The sequence below is a fragment of the Myxine glutinosa genome, chromosome 11, assembly GCF_964187855.1.
Source record: "Myxine glutinosa chromosome 11, kmMyxGlut1.1, whole genome shotgun sequence".
NCBI classification, from domain to species: domain Eukaryota; kingdom Metazoa; phylum Chordata; class Myxini; order Myxiniformes; family Myxinidae; genus Myxine; species Myxine glutinosa.
The window spans coordinates 25,443,806-25,462,863 of NC_136271.1; the positions used below are offsets into that span (position 1 = coordinate 25,443,806).

General features: G+C 48.6%; 1 protein-coding gene across 1 annotated transcript in view; it reads right to left on the bottom strand.

Moving 5' to 3' along the window:
- Positions 1-19,058, bottom strand: part of LOC137436513 (glutamate receptor-interacting protein 2) — a 535,867-nt gene that overhangs the window by 2,242 nt on the left and 514,567 nt on the right. Inside the window, exon 20 of the mRNA XM_068130374.2 lies at positions 10,333-10,479. Within this exon, the coding sequence (XP_067986475.2) occupies positions 10,333-10,479 (147 nt within the window). The remainder of the gene's footprint in view (positions 1-10,332; positions 10,480-19,058) is intronic.

The window sequence follows — 19,058 nt, forward strand, 5'->3', positions numbered from 1 at the left end:
GCAGAACCTCGGACTATATGCTATCTGCACGGGATGAGATGAACACCCCAGGGCAGTCCTCTTTGAAGAACAAAATGTACAGTGTGAAAAATGTAGGACACAACTTTGCCCATTGCATGTATGCAATGATTAAATGTAGGAATGGATAGGATCACACAGGTTGTGAAGTTTATGGAGGCACATCATGCAAGCTGGTGGGCTTCCACCAAGAGGTGTAGGCAGGGGAGTCGAGAGGAGGGGTCAGGGGGGGGGGGAGGGGGGAGAGGGTCGTTGCCTCGGGGTCCATTGAGCTTCTCCTATAATTTTTTTAAACAGTAAAGTGAAACCCTCATCGGCTCATTCTCATTTCCTCATCGTTACATTTAAACCCAGAAGCTGAGTTTGCTTTATTTATGAGCTCGCTGCTACTCTAATTTAGGATCTTCATCAAAGAACGTTCCTTAAAAAGTTATAAAAGAGAGAACGGGTGGGGGCCCCGAGGTTGTTTGTCTCGGGGCCCGTGCTGGCTTTTGACGCACCTGGGTGGAGGCCCACCTTGTTCACTGTACGATGCTTGATATGTACCGGTACTGCTATCTTTGTTGCTGCTATTCGTTGTACCGGATTCTGTTATTGCAGCTTGTGGCATTGTTTTCGTTGGGAAGTGTCGTTCCCTTATTTACTGTGTGTATCATAAATCCCTTTGGCAGGTCTCATTTTGGCCTCCTGGTCAGATTAAGGCTGTGGTTGCATTTTCTGATGAAGCCGATTTATCAAGACTTTGTCTGTCTGTTTGTATGAAGATTACTTCAGTAACAATAAAGATAACAAACAGACTTTATATACATAATAAACATCGTGTGTATATATATACATAATTATATATATACATCCGCGGTCTGCCTTGCAGGCACATAAGACATCGGCCATGATAAAGCTCACAGTGTTAGTGTGAAAAATCTCTGAGGATATCCCAGAGACTCAATAGCTCAGTGGGCTGTCACCGCGTAAGTGATGAGGTTCCTGGGTTCGAGTCCCGGGTTGAGTGAGAATTTTTTCACACTAGCCCCACGCAGGAATTTACCTCCTGTTTCTTAAATATATATATGTTTCTTACTATAATTCACCAGAGCCTGGTGTTGGCTTAGCGGTTAGGATGCCGGCTTGGGATCCTAGGATCCTGGATTCGAATCCCGGTCGATAGTTGAATTAAACCCAGGGGGGGTTGACTCCGCCTGGCATCCTTCCGAGGTCGGCAAATTGAGTACCAGTTCACTGGTAATTCCCTGTGCGTCGCAAAAGGCAACTAACAGGGTTGGCGGCAGGAAGGGCATCCGGCCAAAAAACATTGCTTCAAAAAGGGGACCACGGTGCCTGAAAAAGGCCAACCCCTGCTCTGTGGGGAAAAGTGGCCTCTAAAGGTGGTTCTTCATCTTTCTTTTACTATAATTCACCAAATGTCTGTCCGTCCGTTCGCAGGTACCGCAAAAACGGCTGAACCAATTGCAACGATAATTTGGGTGGGTAATCCTGGGACTCCCTGCAGTAAAATAGGCTATTGTAGCGGTTACCGGACACAATTCTCTTGTACCGGCCAGTGACGTAATCAGCGGGCGGTCACTCAGATTGCATACCACGCCCCGTTGAGAGGCGTGGCTTACTGTTTGAATTTGATATATATATTACCGCTCGGGGTAGCCATTTTCAGTGCATTCGTGCCGAGCTCGGAAATAAACAGCTCTGTGAAACTCGGCTCGTGGTCACGTCCATATTGTTGGAGTTCGACGTGGGAGCACAGCTCCACACTATATTGTTTTTCCAATTTTTCCAATTTTCCAATTTACCAGTTTTTCCAAACACGATGGAATAATATTTACCGATATGAAAAGTGATGTGGCTTTTATTGAAATTCTACAAATACTGTTTTGATTTTGATGAGAATTATGAACCTGCCGCGAATGCGGAAGTGGACAGATGACGGCAATGAGCTGGTTTGATAATATCCCAATACAACCGTCATTTAAAACAGTATTTTGTTGAAGTATCAATTGATGATTGGAATTGAGAGAATGCAATTACGATTTTGAATTCGTAATTGTATTCACCCAACCGCACGGAACTTCACATCAGGATTTAAATATTTGTTTATGTCACGAATGTTGTTAAAAGTTTATTTTTTATATTAATGCTATTTAATTTGTGAATGGAGTTATGCTGGTTGGAATGAAAAAAGAGATATCGAGTTCAAGTGAATGACGAAATGCCGTGACGGTTTCTACTTTCTAAGCGTGAAATTCACGGATCGCCATATTCAGATTCGCCATTGACTGGGTATAGAACAAACGTACCCGTTTGTTTGTGAACGGGTACGTTTTTCATGGAAGTCCTTCACAAACTTGCTGTCCATGTCTGACGTGCGACTCAAGGTGCTACAGGAATGTGGAATTTATTGGTTTCATGCTTTAGCATTCGCCGTTTCTGCATTGTCTGTTTGCTTATGCTTTGGCCTCCCACCCGTGCGTAGCATGGGTACCTCACTTGTATAATAAAAGACAATGGGGGTGTGTTTGTTTGTTTGTGTGTGTGTGTGTATGTGTGTCTCCTCCATAACTGCAAAACCATGAAAACTAGCAGCCCTAAACTTTTCATGCATACGAAGGGAACTCCAAAGGTGTGCATGAATAAAAATTGGGTGTTTGGATAAATATAAGTACCACTTTTGAAGAGAATTAATGACTTCCCTTCATGACAGGCTTTATCCTTGGTCAGCCCAACATCACTTCACAGGGGTCTTTTGATTTGGCCTACCAAAAAAGCCTTGCCTTGGAAACACAATCTGCTCTCACGAAATAATTTAAGTATATAATCAATATATTTCAGATTTGACAATCGCATCTCGTGGACTAAATAAGTGTCCAATCTGGAGTGAAATCTGAACATTTAAATAAATTACTGATTCTCATAACTAAGTGTATTTATTCAAGCAAAGCATTAAACTAAACTTTTTCTACTGTTCGGACGATTATATTGAGTGAATAAAAGATTAAGGAATGTGAATAAAGTGTAATTTCATTGACTGCAATGAAAATAATTATCCAGCAGGATCGCCGTGCTTTACAAGCTGCTTTTGTAAGCCATGGCGATACAGTCATCAGGGGGTCCTTTTTTTGGCAATTATGTACGCAGTCTCATTTTCACCTTTTTGTGCAATCTGCTTTCATTATATTAATATAGTTCTATTAATATACCTATAAAAATATACTTATAAAAAAACCAACGTCAAATCAAACCTCGTGTGTGAAACTCCAACATGATGAGCTCTTGCTCCACCATGATGAGCTGACATTTTGTGCGCTCGTTGTGGTGAATTGTATTTCGCTAATTTTCTATTTGAATTTCACTATTAAATAACTCTATTCAAAGGTAAATTTTTGTGGTTGCTGTTATTGTTTGGTGTATTTTATCCATGCCGACCACCCGGAGACGTTCGGTAGACCCCCGGAGAACAAATGAACACTTTTTAGCAGTCAGAACTGCTTCTGAGCTCAATTTCACAGTTCAAATTTTGAAATTCAGCTCAGGTTAAGTCTCTGGACGTCCTAACATATCATTCTCTTTGCTATAAAAACATCACCGAAAACGTCCAATTTTGATGTCAGTAAAAAAATGTGATCAAAATTATGGGTGCCCCTTTTTTACTTTCACACTATTCAGCCTTGAAAACTCGGGCTAAAACTAAAATTACATACAAAACCTTCATTTATTACACAAAGTGCTCATCCCTTTATTTAGGCAGTGTATAAGCAACAGTCTGGCAAATGAAGCACCCAATATGCCCTGGCCTCCTCGTTTGTCCAATATCACCCTGTGCAATTTCTTCTTGTGGGGCTTTCTTAAGGGCAAGGGTTACGCAACTCAACCAGCGAACATTCAAGACCTGAAAGAGCGGATTCGAGCAGCTTTTGTGGAAAGTACGGTTGGGATGCGACAGAAAATGGTCTTGGAGTATCACAAAAGATGCACACACTGCTTGAAAATGATTTTAAAAATCACTTTAAAAATTCATAACTTATTTTGTACATTTCTGAATTCAATAATTCTTTTAACCACAAAAATTTTAAATATGTACAAATATCCTATAAATATTTTGCTCAATTTTGTTTCTTCACCACATAATTACAGGGGTTCATAACTGGGAATAGAGAAATGGCCCACCCTGTACAGTGCACTCTAAGTATTGGAACAGTGAAGTCTAATTTGTTATTATTGCTGTAAACTCAAGAAATTTGGATTTGAGATAAAAAGATGAATATGAGGCAAGAGTACAGAAGGTCAGTTTATATTTCTTGGTATTTCTATGGATATGTTTTACCATTGTAGAACAATAGCATTTTTTATGTTCAGTTCCGCCGTTTTCGGTAAGCATAAGTATTGGAACAGATGACTGACAGTTGTTTCTTGTTGCCTTGATTGTTCACCCATTAAAGAGCCGTGAATGTCTAGTCTTGGTTTTAGCCTTTGCTTTTGCTTTGGGAGTCTGCCTTTAGAGTCAGTCAGCATAAACCAACATGAAGACCAGAGAACTGTCTATGAAAGAAAAGCAAGCAATTTGGAAGCTGAAATAACAGAATCATTAAATTAGAATCATAGAACAAAAAGTTGGCATAAAAAATACAACAATTTGGAATATCTTGAAAAATAAACAAACCACTCGTGTATTAGCAATAGACAACTGCCAGATCGGCCAGGGAAAACAACTGCAGTTGATGATGGAAAAATCATCAGACCTGTGAAGAACAAGAGAAAAATGACCACAGTGTGGTCACCAGCTGCGACGTGTAGAATCATGAGGATATCCGTTGCAATATGCATTACCAAATTCGAACAGTCATTAAATTATACGCATGCACTAGCCTCTTTTTGTCTTTCAGTTCTGGTCTTGTCCTTTGTTTTGCGACGCAACATGCTTCATCAACTGATTACGTATAATGTATGGACGTGAATGTTATTTCTGTTAATGTTAATGTTAATTCATTAATGTTATTTATTAATGTTAATTCTGGGTGGCAGAGGGATAATTTGAAACGGGCTTGGTCGGTAGGCGAAGTCGGAGTGTATGCACATGCGCTATTCAATAATTACACCTAATTTGTGTCATGTTCTGTGAAACGAGATTGATATGAAAACATTCATGTTGTCTTTGTTGCTAAATTTATTCTGATTTCTTCAAACAAATCGCGATTTTAGCCCGCGATGTTCTTACCTCATACCAACGTACGTCCGAGTGTATGCGCATGCGCTATTCAAAAAGGCACACCAACAACAAGAACAACAACGCGGTCCTCTCATATAGCTGCTCGTCACAGCTAAAAAACCCTAAAACAACTGTCAGTAACATCATCAACAACCTCCAGAGTACAAGAGTGAAAGTATCACAATCTATCGTTCGCAGAAGACTTCGGCAGCAGAATTACAAAGGCTACACTGCAAGATGCAAACCTCTCATCAGCACCAAAAATAGAAAGGCCTGATTAGAATTTGCCAAGAAATACAGAGGTGAGCCAGTGAGTTCTGGAAAAAAGTTTTATGGACAGAAGAGACCAATTAAAACCTTTACTAAAGTGATGGAAAGGTAAAAGTGGGGAGAAAGGAAGGAACTGCTAATGATCCAAAGTATACAACCTCATCTGTGAAACATGATAGAGGTAGTGTCATGGCTTGGACTTGCATGGCTGCCTCTGGAACTGGCTCACTCCTTTTCATTGATGATGTAACTAATGATGGCAGCAGCAGAATGAATTTGGATGTGTAGAGAAACATTTTATATGCCTATGTGCAAGGGAATATCTTCAAATTCATTGGGTGGCGCTGCACTATGCAGCAAGGCAATGACCCAAAACACATTGCCAAAGCAACCAAGGAGTTCATCGGGGGGAAAAGTGGAAGGTTTTAGACTGGCCAAGTCAATCTCCTGATTTTAATCCAATGGAACATGCATTTCACTTGCTGAACAGGAGACTAAAGTCAGAAACCCCCAAAACAAACAACAACTGAAAATGGCTCCAGAAAAGGTTTGGTAAAGTATCTCAAAGGAAGATACCAAGAGTTTGGTGATGTCAATCGGTCACAGGCTCGATGCAGTTTTGCAAAAAATATGCAACCAAATGCTAAGTTTTATACTACTTTAACTTTAAGTTAATCTGTTCCAGTACTTATGCTTACCTAAAATGGGGGGGACTGAACATAAAAAGTGATATTGTTCTGCAATGGTGAAACATATATACATATTGAAATAGCAAGAAATAAAAGCCGACCTTCTGTATTCTTGCCTCATATTCATCTTTTGAAAATTTCTTGAACATATAGCAATAATAACAAAGGTGACTTCACTGTTCCAATACATACAGGCATATATATATATATGTATATATATATATACATATACACACGAGGGTTGCCCAAAAAGTTTTGCAACACAATTGTTTTATTGCAAGTAATTTATTATAGAATTATTTTAACATACTCATAGGATAACTAGATATATTTATTACACTCATTTTTCTACATAACCAAAAGTTGACGGACGCCCGGACGACAATACCCCTTAGCCCAATTTAGGCTGAGGGGGTGAAAAGGTAAAAACAAACAAACATTTAAACAGTCTTGGACGTGCACCTTGACCCCACAGCCAAGGCACACTGTCTATCAAGACTGTCCCATTGGCATACACATGCACCTCAAGCCAAAGGCTGAAGCACATGGTCAATCAAAACACATGCATCCTGACCCCAAAGGGCCAGAATGCATGGTCATACAATTGGACCCCTCCTCCATCGGCATGAGTCCCCACGACTTCAACACCATGCCGTCCCGACGAGGGCTTATTTTTCCACTTATGAAGTGGCCTTTTTTACGATGAAAAAAGGTAAAAAATCAAACATTTGAACAGCCTTGGACGTGCACCTTGACCCCATGGCCAAGACACAACGTCTATCAGGGCTGTCCCAATAACATTACACATGCACCTCAAACCCAAGGCTGAAGCACATGGTCATTCAAACACATGCATCCTGACCCCAAAGGGCCAGAATGCATGGTCATACAATTGGACCCCTCCTCCATAGGAGTGAGTCCCCATGACTTCAACACCATGCCATTCCGACGAGGGCTTATTTACCTCTTATGAGGCTGCCTTTTTTATAATAAAAAAGGTAAAAAATCAAACATTTAAACAGCCTTGGACGTGCACCTTGACCCCATGGCCAAGGCACACCGTCTATCAAGGCTGTCCCATTAGCATACACATGCACCTCAACCCAAAGGCTGAAGCACATGGTCAATCAAAACACATGCATTTTGACCCCGAAGGGCCAGAATGCATGGTCATACAATTGGACCCCTCCTCCATAGGAGTGAGTCCCCATGACTTCAACACCATGCCATTCCAACGAGGGCTTATTAACCCTCATCAGGACGGCATACTGCAGATTGTTTATTTGCGACCAATCTAAGCCATTAATATACACAGGTTGAACCCCCTAACTTGACTGGGAAGCAAGGCACAGATTGAGTCTCACCCCAGCAATTGCTGCACAACCTGCTAGCAACAAGTGTCGCCTGCCACGCTGACACATTGTCTCTGCCCTGCTCATCAACAATTAGGAGGATTGCAGTCAGGAATATTTACTCCCGCCAGGGAGTAGTGCATTCGATCGTGTCCGTCCGTCCGTGTGTGTGTGTGTGTGTGTGCATATGTGTTCGTATGTTCGTGTGTTCATGTGTTTGTGAACAAGATATCTGGAAAAGTTCTGAACGGATTTGGATGAAAGTTGGTGGGATGATTGCGCTTGCGATAAGGAAGAATTGATTAGTTTTTGGTGAAGCTCGGGATATTATTCTGGATCCAGGAATTTTTTTGGGGATTTTTTTTCTTCTGTTTTACTGCATTAAAGCTTTTATTCTTATTCTTAAATGATGTTTTTCTCCTCTAATTCCGAGATATAGCAAAATAAATTCTCTGACAGTTAGGGCCTACTTTCTTTTTCATTTATTGTTTTGGAGAGAGGGGCTGTTAAACAAAACGTCTTATTGCAGTTTTGTGTTTTTACAATAAAAGGTTAAAAGGTTAAACAAAACGTCTTATTGCAGTTTTGTGTTTTTACAATAAAAGGTTAATTTCCCCTCATAGTTTAGTTACACGACAACACGTAGCCTCGTTAAAGCTCAGTTATTTCATAGTAAATGTAAGCGTAGACCTCTCCTGTGTTAGTTTTGCGTTGAGTACTACAAGGAGAGTTAGGTCCTTCATGATGCCTCGATGCTTTTGGTTTTGGCGCGAAATACCACGAGGCAGGCCTGAACAAGTCCGCCAAGGGTGGTGAAGTGGAGGAGGAGTGACCGGTAAGCGCGAGCCGCCAATCAGGGCTCGAGGGGAGTGACTTACCACTGCGGCAAAGGGCGGAATTTGGAACATTCGATGCGGGCTAGGGCGGGGCCAATATAACTCTGTGCCCGGAGCCCCCACCTCAGTTATGAGAGTCGGTTCGGAGCGCCAAGTTGTGAGATGCGCGCAGGGCAAGCCATACGAGTTATGAGGGGAGATGCGCTGAGATAAGTTATGAGGAGAGACGCGCTGTGACAAGTTATGAGAAGGGAGGCAGACGAGTTACAAGTTATGAGCTCGGATGGAACGCGCATGAGTTACAAGTTGAGTTCTCAGTTGAGCTGGAGTCAGATCCTCCGTTGAGTTACGAGAGTGAAAGCGCACCGTTGTATTAATCGCGCTGTGAAAGACAGCCATGCCGGGCCACAGACGTGCATATTTCCTCCTGCCTGCCCTTATCGAGATACGCGCCGCGAGGATTTTCCCGCCTGCCTGCCTGTCTTCAAAAGGAACGTGCGGCGACCGCCAGAGGGCCACGCCGGGTGAGCTGTTCCTGGACGACCAAGGCCGGGGCGTTCAGCGCATGAACAATTCTTCCTTCATCTCCCTGTGAGTGTGCGTGGGCCCATTGTCTGGGAAGATAAGTAAGACTGTTTAAGACTGCCCTGTGTCTCTGCTTCTTTTACCAATCATTGTAAATAATAATTAAAACCTGTTATTCCTTTGATTCGACCGTCTCGTGTTTTCCATCATTGACTTAGCATGGTACGAATTATATCGCTCTGATCAGGTTCCAATAGCAAGGTAACAGCACGGACCACGTGGTACGCAATCCGCTCGGGTGTAGTCAAATTACGCGTGGTTCGTGCGAGACTTGATCCCCGCTTCCGCGGCGGCGTTGGTACTTAGGTACGTGCGAAACTTGTCCTGAAACTTGTCCCGCGTCTGACCGGAAGTGGCGACTCGGTCTCGCGGTTGCGAAGACCCAAGGAGAACAAGGGGCTTAATCTCCCCTTGGTAAGGTAACGGGGTCGCGCAAAACCGTAACAGTATTATTCCAACTTGACCCACGGCGGGAGTATGCGCTCTACTGAGTGGCGTTCTCGTACATTTTTGTAATAACTAACCTAAGTAAACACTAACTTTATGACATGACACTGACGTCATGTACATAAATTATATCGTAATTGTTTCTAAATTGTATCTAATTATATCTAGTAAATTATATCCTAAATTATATCCTAACTGTATATCCTAAATAAGAAGTCCTCTGTGACTGCTTGTTCTTTGACCTAGCAAGGTGGGAATTGTTCATGTTAAGCCCACTGCTTTGACCAAGCCTTTTCTTTGTTAATCTTCTATGAATTGTACTGAAGTGCCACTTATTCGTTTTGACAAGACTCATCACCATATCTTGTAGCAAATTTGTGGCATCATGTTGACGTCCAACACCCCCTTTTTCTTCTCTACAAGAGCGAGACGTATGGAAGAGCAAAGTTGACCGAAGGTGGGCGGAGGGCGGGTAACTCGAAACTCCACTCTACTCCACTTTGCCAAAAATTGCATCTGCAATAAAAGGAAACTTAAGTGCTGATGAAATTGTTGCCAAGAGTAAAATTAACGACTTCTCTTAAAATTCATGATTCCAAAACCTTAAATGTCAATGGAATATGCACAGGTAAATGGTTCAGTTAGCACTCAGCATTACTCGAAGACTCTTTTTAGGCTTCTTTGTCGAAAAAAAATGAACATTTATCTGCATTGCAGGATCAAAGTAAATGTTTATTTGAGACATGCATTCGGTGACAAACTATAACTTGGACTCCGAGGGAGAAACGGCTTGTATATTAATAATTACCTGTTCATTTGAAAACGATCTGGAGATGATCAGAAAATATTATATTGCTACATGTTTAAACAATGCTCAAAATAATATACTATACAATTTGCATTTTACCGTAGTAGTGTACCTGCAAGATTCGGTCGAGTGGCTTTAACCCAGCTCTGTCAGCAGGCCCACCTGGCCTCACCGAAGTTATGTAGACACCCTTTTCTGCTAAGGTGTCCGTGATGCTAAAACCAAAGTCCACCACGTCATCTGATCTGTGAAGGACCACCTGTCCAGAAGGCACAGTGTCAGTACCAACGCCACAGTCCAACGGCAGATTTGATCAAATGTTATGAAATAATTTCAGTGTGGTTTGACGTGAATAAGATTGCATTTTCAGTTAAATGGAAAATTATGGAAAAACCCAAACCTATAGGCAATATGGACTGATTGCTGTGGGCCATAGCATTAGGGCCTAATCCCAGTTGCCACATTTCAAGGGCTTGTGGCCTGATATTGCATCCCACCCGAAAAGAGTGAAATGACACTCAATTTGTCAATACATTGCAATTATAATATTTTTCCAATAAAGACGAAAACGTTTTGCCTTTTATATTGATGTTATATATTGATAGTAGAATACGAACATAAATCATGTGCAGGAAAAGGACAATAGTGGGCATGGCCCATCCTCCTCCATCTCCTTTGATCTCATTTTTCATCCAAGTGTCCCTCTACCCTGCTGTCGGTGTGTTTCCCTGCTTTCTACTATATATTCTCCTTGTTCTGTTCTAGTCTGCGTTTTAGCTCTTCTACGAGCCTCGACTTTGCATACAAAAAAGACAATAAACAAATGCACATAATATATGGGATTTGAACCTGGATTTAGAGCATTATGAACCATCACTTGAGATGGGAACAGCAAACAGGAAAACCGAGTTCTTGCTAAAATGTCAATATTTTATAAATCAAGCCAAACACAGTAGATTTACCAATACAGTATCAAGATTTTCACTCTAGGGATACAAGGAATCACTACATTTCCTAACACCAGTTCAGAACGTAAAATCTTGTTTGTAACCAGAAGATTGTCACAAACTGATTGAGCCACTTATATGTTATATGTACGAATTGATGAAAGGAAGAAGTGAGAGAAGGGGAGAAAAATTTAAACATGTCACAAGGTGCGGATGGCACGAGTTACGAATGGATAGAGGAATGTAATGGAACATTCAAAGGAAGGGTTGATGGGTCACGAATTCTGCCGTGATTGCATACATAATACCCAATCAAATCCAGATTGCACAGAAAAGCCAAAATGGAACAAAACTGACAGTGAAAAATACTAAATGAAGATGAAATGGTCAAAAATCCAGATTAAAATTGGACCTTTTCGGGCAGCTTCCCTAAAGGCGCTCACTTGGCGCTCGCTTGGTCAACGCTCTACAAATTTTATCCCTCTTAATACAATAGTTCAGTTTTTTGTTTTTTTTGTATACAAGATCGAGGCTCGTGTAAGAGCTAACATTAATCACAAAAAGACAAACTGACACATAAAACATAAGATAAAGGGAGCGGGAGACAAGATGGGGAGAGAGAGTGAAGCACACAAGCAAAACATCTGAGAGCAGGGACATCTGGAGATCTGTGGGAGGGAGAGGGCTTGGGGGGGGGGGGAGGAGGCACGGGAAGGGGGTGGGGGGAGGAGGTGGGAGAGGTGTAAAACACATGGACACTGCTCGGACTTCCAGTAAAGAAGTCAGTATTTAAAAAAAGTGGTTCTGGTGTGAATTAACGGGGGTAGAAAAGATCAAGGTTTTGGATCAAGGTTTTCCTACTATCTTATCGTATTGAATCCTTTTCCACATTATATCTCTCAATGAACAGTTTCTGCAAAAACTAACCAAAAGGTAAACAAAAATTGTATATAATAGTGCCACACGAATTTTACACGAATTTATGACACCTGGTGATGAAAAAAAAATACCCAAAGAGGCCATTAAAGGCCTGAAGCTGGTGCACCGTGATTTGTATACAATTTACCCACAGCAATAAACCGACATGCCGGGGTGCTGGTTGTCTGTCGGAAGCCGGTGTGGTACGGCTGGCGGCTGCATGCTTTGCATTGCAATGAGGCAGCGTATTTGATGGGGGGCAGTGGCAGAGAAAACACTTGAGGGCTCTGTGGTTGATCTAACTAGTAAAGGCGACAGCGCAGCTTGTTCTAGCACAGAATGGTGTTACTGTATCATGTTGACAAACACCAAGCAGCATGACATGCCTTGGGGACCTTGCTTGGGGCATTCAGCTAACCAGGTTCCAGCACAAGGTTTGAAGCAAGAAACACCACCTGTGCTCTGCCTCATTTGCTCTGCCGACCCTGCCCACACCCCCGATCTTAAAGGGGCGGCCGAAGCACTCCCTTGCCCAACCGAACAAATCCCACGCAGCTTGTATAACTGCGCATGGCCCCCAGGGCCTGCTTTGTCTCCAGGGCAATGCGAGACAGCAGTTTAAATGAATGAAGAAAGAATAAATGTGAAGTGAAGAAGCATGGAAAGTGGAACTCGTGGCTGCTGTTCCACATCCATTATAAACTGACTGTCAGATGTCACAGTCCCTTGATGATCGATCCAAAATGGCAAACAAGGGAGAGTCCTCCAGCCGTGACCTTATTAAGGAAACCAAATCTCAGCATCGCACTTGCAGCAACCTTGAACCTCCCTTCGTTTTTGTTTTTGTTGTATACAAGATCGAGGTTCGTGTAAGAGCTCCCTTCGTTTCTTCTCTTATTTCCATTTATACCCCTAAAGAGAATATCTGTGAAAGTTCTTCCTTCCCCCAAGAAGCTCACATTTTCCAGGCGATTCTTCTAAATCCAGAAATAACCGGAAAATCCTTGCACCACCACGATTATTCCACACAGGTCAAAAGTTAACCCCAAAGTTATAATCTGTTACCCTTTTACATAAAACGTTTAGAATGCATAACTTACTTCCACAACATTATACAATCATATATTATTACCAATGAAGGAACTGCGCTCCAACGCGAGTCGAAAGAATTGACGCGAACAAAGACGGAATTCGTCCGAGTTGCTTTATTGAAACAAAACAGCTCAGGTATTCTGACAAGCCCGTTTATCGGGCAGCAATATATATACACATTTATGTTGGGAAGTTTGCCCGGCAAAAGCTATACCGGGCATGCCCGGGTGTCAAGGGCGAGCCTTGGAAAGGCGAGTCTGGACCTGCCCGGGCGTGTTTGGCTGCGGCCTGGCAAGTCGAGGCTGGGCGTGCCCGGGCGCTCTGGACGAGCACTGGAAAAGCGAGAGCGGGCATGCCCGGACGCTCTGGGCGAGCCCTGGAAAGGCGATAGCGGGCATGCCCGGACGCTCTGGGCGAGCCCTGGAAAGGCGATAGCGGGCATGCCCGGACGCTCTGGGCGAGCCCTGAAAAGGCGATAGCAGGCATGCCCGGACGCTCTGGGCGAGCCCTGGAAAGGCGAGAGCGGGCATGCCCGGGAAAGACGAGACCGGGCATGCCCGGGAGGTTCGGGCGTGCCCGGGAACAGTGAGTCCGGGCATGCCGGGCGAGGCGCGTCTGGCCGTGTTCTGGCCGGTGCAAGGCGATTGTGTGCATCCAGCGGTAACCGCTACACACGCCCTTCCAGAATCGACCTGCACCAGCAGGGTCAATTTAAGGGGGGTCCGGATGACCCGGCCGAAGCGACCCCTGGAGGGTCGTGGGGAGGGGTCCGACGTGGTGGTGGGTGGTCGAGCGGGGGGAACTGTGGACAGGGGGCGGCCTCGCCGCGGAGGAAGGGCCAACCGTGGTGGTCGGTCGACGTCCATGTGCGCCGGTTTGAGGCGGTCCACAGAAATCCGGTCCGGCCGGCCGCCGAAGTCGACGATGAAAGACTTGTCGCCCCGTCGCAGGACCCGGAAGGGCCCGTCGTACGGCGGCCGGAGTGGCCCCCGGTGCGCGTCATGACGCACAAAGACGTACTCCGCTGTGCGAAGCGCCGGGGGGACGTAGGACTGGGGGCCACCGTGGCGGGACGTCGGCACGGGGGCAAATCGTCGGGCGGCCTCCTGGAGGTCCGAGCGCTGGCGAGCGGCGGACCAGGGACTGGTAGCGTCGGGCACGAATTCGCCCGGGACGCGGAGCGGCTGGCCGGAGACGAGCTCGGCGGCGGACGCCTGGAGGTCTTCCTTGGGGGCCGTGCGAAGGCCCAAAAGGACCCACGGCAGCTGGTCGGCCCAACCGTCGTCCTGAAGGCCGGCCATGAGTGCGGCCTTCATGGAGCGGTGAAACCGCTCGCACAACCCGTTGGCTTGGGGGTGGTAGGCCGTGGTGCGGTGCAGCGTGACCCCCAACGAATGGGCGACCGCGCCCCAAAGCTCGGACGTGAACTGTGGGCCGCGGTCGGACGAGATGTCCGCTGGTGCGCCGAAGCGCGCGACCCAGGTGGTGATGAACGCCTGCGCCATGTCGGCGGTGGTGGTGGAGGCGAGGGGCACGGCCTCCGGCCACCTGGTGGTCCTGTCCACCATGGTGAGCAGGTGGGTGAACCCCCGCGAGGGGGGCAGGGGACCCACCAGGTCCACGTGGACGTGGTCGAAACGCCGTTCAGGCACGGCGAAAGGTGCCAGCGGGGCCTGGGTGTGGCGGTGGACCTTGGCTCGCTGGCAGGCCGTGCAGGCGTTGGCCCAGTCGCGGATGTTTCGTCGAAGGCCGTGCCAGATGAAACGCGCCGACACCAGCTTCTGAGAAGCTTTCCGGCCCGGGTGAGAAAGGCCGTGGATGGAGGCGAAGATGCGGCGCTGCCAGGAAACGGGCACGATGGGGCGAGGCTGGCCCTGGGAGACGTCGCAGAGCAGGACGGTGCCCGCGAAGGGAATGTCGGCTAGGCGGAGGCCCGTGTCCGCCGCACGGAGTGCCTGCACCGAGGCGTCGGTGGTCTGGTCGGCCGCCATGAGCGCGAAGTCCACACCGAGGTGGACCGCGTTCGCGCTGGCCCGAGAAAGACAGTCGGCCACGGCGTTGTCTTTGCCGGCGACGTGCCAGATGTCCGTGGTGAACTCCGACACGGCGGAGAGGTGGCGCTGCTGGCGGGCCGACCACGGCTCCGTGACCTTAGCCATTGCGTAGACCAACAGCTTGTGGTCGACGAAAGCCGTGAACGGGCGGCCCTCCAGGAGGTGTCGGAAATGGCGAACGGCCAGGAATAGCCCGAGCAGCTCGCGGTCGAACGTGCTGTAGTTTAACTCGTTCGGCCGGAGTTGCCGGCTGAAAAAAGCGAGTGGCTGCCAAACCCCGTCCACCCATTGTTCATGGACGGCGCCCACCGCGTAGTTGGAGGCGTCCGTAGTGAGGGCGATGGGCGCGTTGAGCACCGGGTGAGCCAGCAGCGTTGCGTCGGCGAGGGCCCGTTTGGCGCTGGCGAAGGCCGCGTCCATGGCCGTGGACCAAACAATGTCATGCTTGGCCGGCTTGCCCCGGAGGGCCTCGTAAAGGGGCCGCATGAGCTGAGGAAGCGCGGGGCACGAATCGGTGATAAAAATTCACCATGCCGAGGAACTCTTGGAGGGCCTTGATGGAACGGGGACGCGGGAACGTGGTGATGGCCTCGACCTTGGTCGGCAGCGGCACGGCCCCGGTCTTGGTGATGCGGTGGCCCAAGAAGTCAACGGTCGTCGCGCCGAAGTGGCATTTGACCGGGTTGACAATTAAGCCGGGCTCGCTGAGGCGACCGAACAGTGTTCGGAGGTGGAGGAGGTGCTCGGCGCGGGACGTGCTGGCGACGAGGATATCGTCCAGATAGACGAAAAGAAACGGCAGGTCGCGCAGCATGCCGTCCATCAAGCGCTGGAACGCCTGGGCCGCGTTCTTGAGGCCAAACGGCATCCGTAAAAATTCGAACAGGCCGAACGGCGTGATGACGGCCATCTTCGGGACGTCGGCCGCCCAGACAGGTACCTGGTGGTAGCCCCGTATCAGGTCAATTTTCGAAAAGATGACCCGTCCCGCCAAATGGGCGGAAAAGTCCTGAATATGCGGGATCGGGTACCTGTCGGGGGTGGTAGCGTCGTTGAGACGGCGGTAGTCGCCACACGGGCGCCATCCACCCCCCGGCTTTGGCACGATGTGCAGTGGCGAGGCCCACGCGCTATCGGAGCGCCGCACGATGCCGAGGTGCTCCAATGCGTCGAACTCGGCCTTCGCCACGGCGAGCTTGGCCGGGTCGAGGCGGCGGGCCCTGGCGTAGACCGGCGGGCCCGTAGTGGGTATGTGGTGCTCGATCCCGTGCCGCACCGCGACGGTCGAAAACGTCGGCTGCGTGAGGGCCGGGAATTCCGCGAGCAGGCGAGCGAACTCGTTCGCTGCCGGGAGGGCGCACGCCAGTTCGGTCGGCGCGGAGCTGCTCATCGTGCACGCCAGGGAGCTGAAGGTCTCGGCATTGACAAGTCGACGACGTTTGACGTCGACCAGCAGCCCGTGCGCGCAGAGGAAGTCGGCGCCCAGCAAAGCCATGGGGACGCAGGCGGTCACAAAAGTCCATTGAAAACGCTGGCTGCCGAAGCAGAGGGTGACGACGCATGGGCCGAAAGTGCGTATGGCCGAGCCATTAGCAGCGACCAAAGAGGGGCCGCAAACGGCGTCCCGCCTGTCCTGCTCGGAGGCGGGAATGACGCTCAGTTGGGCGCCGGTGTCACACAGGAAACGCCGCCCAGACGCTTTGTCCCGAATAAACAGCAAGTTGCCCGAGTGGCCGGCGCTCATGGCTGGGAATGAACGCCGGCCCGGCCGTTTCCCGACCTGCCGAAAGTGCACGGGGGCCGGCACGTCCGAGCCTTGTGTCCGAACCTGGCGTGGTAATAACACCACGCCCGGTCAGGTGGAGGCCCCGGCCGTCGTGTCGGAAGCGGGCGGTGCGGCGTGGCGGCCGCCAGTTGCACCGGCAGTTCGGCCTCCAACCGCGCAGGGCGCTCGGGTGTCGTGGGCGTCGCCTCGGACGGCGGCGGGCTCCAGGTAATCGCGCCGATGTGCTGGCCCGCCGAGGAGATCTTATCGGCTTCCCTGGCGAGGGCGCGGGAATCCGTGATCAACGTGCCAGCCAGGGCGAGGCGTACCGGGTGAGGCAGCTGGCGAAGGAACAACTTGCGGAACAGAAAATCCAGAGAGTGCTCACCGAGCAACGAGAGCATATAGTCCATGCGCTCGGACGGGCGCGTGTCGCCGAGCTCGGGCAGAGCGAGCAGGCGCCGTGCGCGTGCTGCCGGTGAGAGGGCGAAATCGTCGAGGAGGAGTGTCTTCAGCACGTCGTATTTGTCAGCAGCCGGCGGGTGCTCGAGGAGGCTCAAGGCACGGGCCGCGGTGGCGGAACCGAGCGCCGCCACAACATGGTGGAAGCGGATGTCGTCCGCGGTGATGCCTCGCAGGGCGAACTGAGAGTCCGCCTGAGCGAACCAAACAGCCGCGTGAGCCTCCCAGAAGGTAGGCAGTTTAAGCGTCACTGCCGTATCCATGTCGGTAGGTCACCAATGAAGGAACTGCGCTCCAACGCGAGTCGAAAAAATTGACGCGACCAAAGACGAAATTCGTCCGAGTTGCTTTATTGAAACAAAACAGCTCAGGTATTCTGACAAGCCCGTTTATCGGGCAGCAATATATATACACATTTATGTCGGGAAGTTGGCCCGGCAAAAGCTATACCGGGCATGCCCGGGTGTCAAGGGCGAGCCTTGGAAAGGCGAGTCTGGACCTGCCCGGGCGTGTTTGGCTGCGGCCTGGCAAGTCGAGGCTGGGCGTGCCCGGGCGCTCTGGACGAGCACTGGAAAAGCGAGAGCGGGCATGCCCGGACGCTCTGGGCGAGCCCTGGAAAGGCGATAGCGGGCATGCCCGGACGCTCTGGGCGAGCCCTGGAAAGGCGATAGCGGGCATGCCCGGACGCTCTGGGCGAGCCCTGAAAAGGCGATAGCGGGCATGCCCGGACGCTCTGGGCGAGCCCTGGAAAGGCGAGAGCGGGCATGCCCGGGAAAGACGAGACCGGGCGTGCCCGGGAGGTTCGGGCGTGCCCGGGAACAGTGAGTCCGGGCATGCCCGGGAGAGGCGCGTCTGGCCGTGTTCTGGCCGGTGCAAGGCGATTGTGTGCATCCAGCGGTAACCGCTACACAAACATGTTTAATATTAAACATTAGACGTACCAGTCTTTCCCTCCCATTGCACCCATACACTGCCCAAAAGGTAGGCAAAATTTTTTTTTACACTGACCCATGCATGCATATCTACAAAGTATGTATGCAGATGTGACAGTATTTACATGTAGGACAAATACATTTAGGAGGGTTGCCATTTCTTCCAATCTTCCAGAACATTTCAATATCAATCATCCCGATACATCTTCTGAGAGTACGGCGGCATATGGTGCAAAACAAACTACGTTTATTACAAATCGATAAAAGTAGATTGACATAATTATTGATTGAAATCAAGTCCACACAAATAGTCCACACAAGTCCAGAAACTCTGGCTAAGTTCTACAAATATTAATTTGTGGCGGGCAGATGGTGCAATAATTCCGCGTACCAGTGGGTGGCACGAGCGTCCAGGCGGGGAACGAAGGCACATGCCCCGCCTTTCGACCGATCGGCCACGCCCGGGGACTAGGCGTGGCCTCGGCACATATATGCGGGCTCTAAGCTCGAGCCCGCCCAGTGCTGAAGTACGAGCTTTGAATAAAGACTCTTTGTTATACCAACGCATTGTGGCCTACCTCTCTGGCAATCGAGTCATGTGTGCACAGCACCACACTGGTGACCCCGATTGGTTCAGCCATTGCTGACCACCGAACGCGCCATGGCTA